Source organism: Etheostoma cragini, chromosome 21 (assembly GCF_013103735.1).
Source record: "Etheostoma cragini isolate CJK2018 chromosome 21, CSU_Ecrag_1.0, whole genome shotgun sequence".
Taxonomy (NCBI): Eukaryota; Metazoa; Chordata; class Actinopteri; order Perciformes; family Percidae; genus Etheostoma; species Etheostoma cragini.
The window spans coordinates 19,657,694-19,665,435 of NC_048427.1; the positions used below are offsets into that span (position 1 = coordinate 19,657,694).

Here is a 7,742-nt window from a genome sequence, read left to right on the forward strand (position 1 = left end):
AACTGAGAAAATGGATTTAGTTTTATATGGATGAACTGAGCCTTTAAAGGCGTTATCACTTGTTTTAAGGAAGTCCTAGTGTGAGACTGCATCAAAAACAAGGAACATTATTATTTAGCCTTGTGTAAAGGAAAAACCTGAAACCATTTTAGATTTGCTTTAATCAACAGAAGTTACAGCAGCAACTTCTGCACTGCCATGTTCTACTTGTGCTGCTCCCTGCACAGTGGAGAGACATAAGAAGGCCCACTGGATGTATGAAATGGAGGCAGTGAGTTATCGTTCTTGCGGTTATTGACCTTCTTGTTGGTGCTGTGCTTGCCGGGCTTGGGGGGCAGCGCGTAGTAGTGGCAGACAGAGCCGGACAGGTTGTCCATCAAACTCAACTCTCCTTCCATTGAACCCTCGGCGCCCAGGGAGACCGAGTCAAACTGGGCTCTCCGCTGGACAAACTTCAGATGATGCGGAGGAAAAAGAGAGAGCGGAGGAAGGAACAGAGAAAAATAGAGAAAGAGGGGACAGAAAAAGGACAAGGGCAGGGGTGAAAGGAAAGACAGAAGTTAAGACAGAGAAACATGAATAAATGTAGAAAGGGAGTGAATCACAAAGAAAGAAAGGGGAGGAAAAAGACAGTCGATCAGGTAGAAAGGTAGAAACAGAAACAAGACAAAAAAACACATCCACGTAGGAGATCTGGATAATCCTTAAAACCTTTTATTACTTACTATTCCTACTTGTATGCGTAGTACTAAATAACATAGTAAAGACCTTTATGCAGAAATATATACAGCCATAGGCTCACATGTGTTACCATTAAGCTCCACACGGGGGTACTAACACACTGCAGTACAGCTGCTCTCCCACAGGGCCAGACAAGAGATTGTGGCTTTACTACACATGTTTGGGAAGAGTGGCGGAAGTAGACGGATAACTATCTTAGAGGGGGGAACAGAACGATAGCGAGACCTTTATTTCCTATCCCCTAAAAAGTTCCCTGCTGTCTGGAAATAGCTGCTGAGATGAACAACAAGGCCCTGCGGCCCAGCTTTCCCATGGCACTGCGACCTCTCTGTGACTGGCATGTCCTCTACAGGGACCAGACAGACACACACACACACACACACATCTACTACTTACATTTATGACCCTGATTTTGGATTCATCACACATAGATGCACCCAAAAATATTTTCATTTATTTTGCGTAGTGAATATGTCCTAACATGGCCATATCCACTATGGTTTATTTACATTTGGGCCATAGTTATTACACTGAGACAGTGAAGAGACATTCCTCCCTCCATTATTTCACATACCGTCCTCCATGCTCAGTATCCCTCAGCATGGGCCAGAGACTTAACTTAACGGTTTGAACTGGAGTCAGAACTAACGACCGGAGACGTGCGGGTCACATGACTGGCCTCAGTGCCTGGCCCGCAGCAGGAAGGAACATCAGAGCATCTGTCATGTCATGCAGTAGGCTGAGCAGACCACGGAGAATCCAACAATCTGATCTATCTTACAGTAAATGGTATCAAAATTTTCTAATCACATGCAAATAGGGCTAAGCCATACATTTTGAAGGCATGTAGCTATAAAGTCTTGGGCTTTGTCCAAAAGTGTACACAACAGATGTACATAATGTACAAGCAACACTAAAAGAATGATTCCTCACCTCAAGCGGGGACTCCGGGCACGAAGGGGGGTCTTCTCTGATGTCAACAGAGTCTCTGGTTATATCGGCAGTGGGTGAGTCTATAGGACAGTCTATGTCCTGGTCCCTGTCTGCTCCTCCGCTGGACCTCCAGGGGGAACCCCCAGCACTGGACCGGTCCATGCCCAGCGCCAGAGGGTGGAGCTGGGGGGACCGGGTGGCCATGTCCCCTTCTATCTGGCGCTCCAGCTCCAACTCTGCCTCCAGCTCTGCCTCCTCCTTGGCTTCCTTGTTGCTCTCCTCCAGGTGCTTCATCAGGACAGCAATGACAACGTTGACCAGGACAAACTGAGCGGTCAACACGAAGGAGACAAAGTAGATGGGAGAGACCACAGTGTTGTAGCAGGTGCTGCTGTCCTGAGCGGCGCAGTCCCTCAACGTGTCCTGGAAGAAACATGAAAACATAACACAAGCACATGACCTGAAGCTTCACCAGCAAGCAGAACGCTACACACACACACGTTTCCTCTTCATGGAACTTCTACCTCGACTCCACCCAACTTGTTTTGTGAAACCGCCATGGCGTTATCTTTAATGCTTTAAACAGAAACATGTCTCCAAATTGTTAATTGACATTAAATTTACATTTTTGTTCTAAAATAAAAAAAAGAAAATTTGATCACAAAAAATCTTTTTTTAAATTGACCACCAAAAGGTTCTGTGGTGCGCCAGTTTTTGAAATCTCGGCCAAGTGAATAAAAAAAATGTAGCCTGGATTTTTAAAAATGGCAGTTTTGTACAGGACTAAGGACTTTTGTATAGGGTAAGCTTGCTTGGACGGTAATACCAAATAAAGTACCATGTGCTACCCATGACTTATACTAAGGTAAAACCCCCCCCAAAAAGATTGCTAAGACAATTTGTACCATCCAACACTGCTATTGGATGATTATACAAAATCTTGGATTACATTCCATGAGGACAGTTAAATGTTCAATGGCCATGCTTTTTCTTTAGTGATTTTAGTCCTGGAACTTTTGGAATGATTGAAGTGTCATTTTGCCAAAAGAAAAAAAAGCCTTCTGACTTTAGTGATTAGTTTTTGATATAGCACCACCAGCAGGTCAAAGTCCTCTCAAAAATGTAAAAGAATTCCAGCTATTAAAATGTGAGTATTTTCTATGTGTGTACTAGTTCCTTCACTCATCTGTGACAGTAAACTGTATACATTTTGAGCTGTGGACAAAAGAAGATATTTGAGGACGTCAACTTGGGGTTTGGAAAAATCGGAAGGTTCACCATTTTTGGACATTTTATAAAATGACTAACCGATTAATCATAATTAAAATAATTGTTAGGTGCAGCCCTATCCTGTTGATGGTACAACTAGTAACAAAACCATAAAAATGGGACATGAAGTACGGTCTCTGGCACCATCTACTGCCATCCATCACTGCAACCTCCATGCTCTTACTTTCTGGAGGGCCCGCCACTACTACTGGCACTGAATTTCATTCAAGCCTTTATTTAAGCCTAGAAAATGTTGGCAAAGGAACTTAACTGTGTGGCATAATTGTCGAAAATAAGCTAAGGATTCTAGATAGATAAACGACCATAGAAAAAGTGTTTAAAAATTAGAAGTTAATTTGAGGTAACTGGCAAAATAGCTGCTAATTTTGTTATTGTCTTTAAACTAAAATGTGTACAAATCTAGTACTAAAAGAGTACAAGGACTACAAGTAGTAGCCTACTATCACTTGACTGGGCACTTTAGTTACTTTATTTGGGTAGATTTCCTTTTCAACCTGGACCCCATCTCCCATGCCTTTGTGTCTAATGGAATAATGTGAACAAAATCGTTAAAATTGTTCCAGTATTGAGCAAGATCACAGTGACCGGCCATTGAGAACCCAGCCGCAATGTAACCTAATGAGGCAGCCTTGATTACCCTATTAGATTAGCCTTGATTTTTCTCTAGTACATTCAGAAATCTGTTTTATTTGCCAAGTATACTTACATTCACAAGGCATTTGACTTTGGTAAGTGTTAACTCTCTCTCTATACTGTGTGTGTGTGTATATATATATATATATATATATATATATATATATTGATCTCATGAGGGGACTTCTTGTGCAAAGACAGCGCCAAGGAGACCAGAGTGGACCGCAGGTTGAGAGAAAGACGTTCAGGGAGTCTGTTGTTTTTGAATAGGCTGCAGAAATACTAGGTTTGTGTTATCTAAAAGATTTTCAGTACCGTGGCTCAATATTTAAATGATTTAGAGATGTCTCAGCAGGAGACAACTGATTTCTGCGACGATATCTTTGTGAGTCTCCCTAAAACAACATCAAGGCTAAAGACTTTTCTTTTTTTGATGCTTCCTTTTTCTAAATCAAGTTAATTGTTAATGTGGAACGCTATAGCACTTTCCTTTACCCCATAATTGAACTCATTTTGTGGATACTACTGTGTGCGTGCATCAATAAGTAAGTCTGACGGAGATGTTATGTAGGATCTATGAATGTACGTTAACAACAGTAGGCCAATTCACGAGGGTGAATTTTCATGTGACAGCTAATATTGTCCATTCGTTCATGTGCGCTGCAGGGTTATGTTTCTGTTTATTGAATGTGTTATTAAGTACAAATATAACTGATAATGTAGTTTAATCTCAGTAATGATGGCATATTAGGTTATTACTGTCTGTCTGTTAAAGGCAAATCTTCCTCTGTACTGTCATTACGCAGAGCACAGAGATCTGATTGAGTGTAGTAAGTACAGCACAGTAGGTCAAGTTGTAATTTACTGCCCCTACCAGCGGAAGCATGTAATTCCGTCTATTTACAGAGGGCATTTAGATGTATATCTGATCAACTCAGCCAATTTAGGGGACATCGCCCAGCCGAGTAGGCTAACTAGTCCGTCGTTTTCCCTTCGCCACTTGTTAAATAAAAGTACCTTTTCCTTTTCTTTACGTCGCCCTTGCTTCTGCTGACTCTGCAGCAGGTCGCCTAACACATTACCACATTTTTTTAAACTGATGTCACGGACTAGCGCTGAAAATCACTTCAGCCGCTACTGTGGCTGTAATACAAGGCGGGAACTTTGAGAAAGTACTCGCCATTGGCTGGTGGTGGGTGCTAATTTCCCACCATAACGAGCAGCATGTGTATGTATGTCTTCTGTTTCAAGTGTTAGTGTCACCTTCATAATGCCGTTCCAGTTGTCTCCAGTGGAAACTCTGAAGAGCAGCAGAAATGCCATCCCGAAGTTTTTGAATGTAGCATAGCGGCCCAGACCTTCACATGGGTGGAGTTCATCACAGACTGGGAGAGACACGGAGGGAGGAGCAGGGACGGGATGAAGAAGAAGACAGTAAAGGAGAGAAATGAACGTAAAGAGAGTCATAACAGCAGAGGGATTTTGCAATCAAACGTTAATAACTCTAATACTGTTTACATACTCTGAAAGAGAAATCATTATGGCAATTCATCAAAGGGTTTTAGGAAGCAATTAACATCAGATAGTTTAAACCCACAGAGGGGAGAATTTAACGCGAGTGTGCGAGTCTTTGTGTGCCTGACTGCCTGTAAACAAGGTGCCTGTGTCCTTACTCAAGTCACCAAACAGCTCCACTCCCAGCGCTGCGAATATGAAGAAGAGAAGCATAAAGAGAAGACCCAGATTCCCCACCTGCAGAGCGACAACAGGAGGAGAGAGGCATTAGTCAGAGGAGAGACATCCACGGCAGAATGACCCAATAACCAGGGACACCAGACTGCTGATTCCAGCGAGAAAACGAACAGAGGGTCATGTTGAAGCAGCCAAGAGAAAATGTAAACTGTGGCAATTGATAAAAAAAACACCCAAACAGCGATTGTCCAATTATAGCTTAGTGTCTGTAACCAGGTTCAGCAGGCCTGTCACACTTGGGATTTTATGTTGAAGTGGGGAGCATGGGGCTGCAGTGAGAGAGAAGTGTGAGTTGGGATCGTGGATTCTTTCTTTTCACTGTTTCCAAAACCAAAAAAGAAAACAGATGAACACTGTTAAGTCCAATCCATCCATTAAACGTTAGTTAGCTAGTTAGCACGTCTGGCTAACTAGCTGGATAGTAGTAACTGAGCCTTTCAGAGGACTTTATTTGGTAAATAAAAACATGAAAAAGCCCCGCTGACATCTAGCATGTCTACTGTGTCGTATTTCCCCACTATATAATATAGACTGACGTTCGCAGCTCTGTCCTGCTTTGTTAGATTTGAAGAAAGTTTAGACTCAAGCAGCTGCAGATGAACTCGAAAGGCAAAGTCCCTCACCTCAGGGGGGACCGCCGTGGGACCTTATTTCAACAACAACAAAAAAGTAGGGTAGGGGTTGGAATCACCAGTGGCCCCACGCTTCAAATGATGCACCCAAAGGAAAACTTTCTCAACATCTTTTTAATCTAAAAACATCTCACTTCAATTTTATTGCATCAAAAGGGGATCCTAGAACAGACAAACTCACCATTTTGCAAGTGAAGTAAGTCTCTGTGCGTCGTAAAACTGTTGAAGTTTAATACTGTACTTAGACTACTCGCCCCAAAGTTGCATAAGCGACGTCTTACCTGAAGCTATGATGTCTGTGTTTTTTCCCGGGATGTAATGTTACTCACTCGGGCAACGGATCTTGCTCGTTCTTTTTCTGCTATGAACCAGCTTTGCTGGATCCAACACATTAGTAAAGTATGTGTGGTGGAACAGAGATAAGGTAGCTAGATATTCAGCAAGCGGAGCAGCAAGCGAGGTGACGTATACTGCGCAAGATGAGATATGTATGTAGTTCACTGAGCGGTTCAACACAACACTAAGTGGTACTTATGGAAACTACAACACACTTAGCCTTCCCTGACTTTGTTTTAAATTGACACACATCATATGTGTAATTCATCGCTCAATTTAAACAGGATCAAAAAAAAGATATTTTACTCACTGTTCACTAACGCATGTCTCTTATTAAATAAGATCCCATGGGATCCACCGGATTGGGGAGGGACTTCCCCTTTCTATTTCCAGGTCTTCTACATGGATTATCAACTGGTAAGAATGCAGATTATTTTTATTTTGCTTTTGGCACGCAGCTTTTGCCTCAGTTGTTATTTCACAAGATCATGTACATATTCATATTCAAGAGCCCTTGGCAGGTTTTCCGCTAGTGCTGTCAGTTAATGCGTTATTAACGGCGTTAATGCAAACCCATTTTAACAGCGTGAATTTTTTTATGCCGAGATTAACATTCTTTTTGGCCTAGCAAACTTTGTAGTGAATCTCACGTGCTGTTGCAGCAACTAGTCACGTTAGAAAAACTACAACACCCACCAGATCTCGCTAGTCCGGAAACAAAACAACAGGCACGCCACACACACGCTGTTTGAGCTTGCAAGCCGGCCGAAGAGTGGTAACGTTACGTTTTTAGCGGATGGCGAGCGAGAGATGCCGAGATGGATGCCAGTAAGATTCTGAGTGGAAAGTTTCCTTTTTTAAAGTTGCCAAATGTTCCATTGGCAAGACCAAAGTGATCTGTGTGTTTGGTCGTTGTGAACTGAGCTATCATCACAGCACATCCAGTCTAAAATACCACTTGATGACCAAGGACACAGCTGAAATTCCCCCAACGTCAAAGTATTTTTTTCACCCTTTTATTGATGGACAGTGTTGTGTGGGAGATTGTTAGTGTGAAATGGAACACGACAGTGGGCTATATGCCAATGTTGTTTTAATAAAAAAACATTTGCACAAAGTTAGCTGAACAACTTTTCCATGTTGATAAGAAATGTTCTCATTAAAATGAGAAAAAATATTGGGACAAAAAGAAATCCAGGGACATTTAGAATAAATAAAAATGTGCGATTGATTGCAAGTAAATATTTGAATCGTTAGACAGCACTAGTTTCCACAGCTCAAAACATTAAAAGGTAAGGAGGGTCAGACAGGACATTTTCAATTGACTCTTTACACCAGCTGCTTTTGTCTACCTACAGTGGGTACGGAAAGTATTCAGACCCCTTTAAATTTTTCACTCTTTGTTTCATTGCAGCCATTTTCCAA

General features: G+C 42.0%; 1 protein-coding gene across 5 annotated transcripts in view; it reads right to left on the minus strand.

Annotated features, from left to right (window-relative positions):
• The window catches only part of cacna1g (calcium channel, voltage-dependent, T type, alpha 1G subunit), a 303,353-nt gene that overhangs the window by 20,946 nt on the left and 274,665 nt on the right, over nucleotides 1-7,742 (minus strand). For all 5 annotated transcript variants that reach the window (XR_004655140.1, XR_004655139.1, XR_004655138.1 and 2 more), the window contains 3 exons: nucleotides 5,271-5,349; nucleotides 4,861-4,982; nucleotides 1,675-2,097 (listed from right to left, as the gene is read on the minus strand). Coding sequence is in view for 2 of the 5 variants with exons in the window: in XM_034861286.1 (XP_034717177.1) it covers nucleotides 1,675-2,097; nucleotides 4,861-4,982; nucleotides 5,271-5,349 (624 nt within the window). In the remaining 3 variants the exon portion in view is untranslated. The remainder of the gene's footprint in view (nucleotides 1-1,674; nucleotides 2,098-4,860; nucleotides 4,983-5,270; nucleotides 5,350-7,742) is intronic.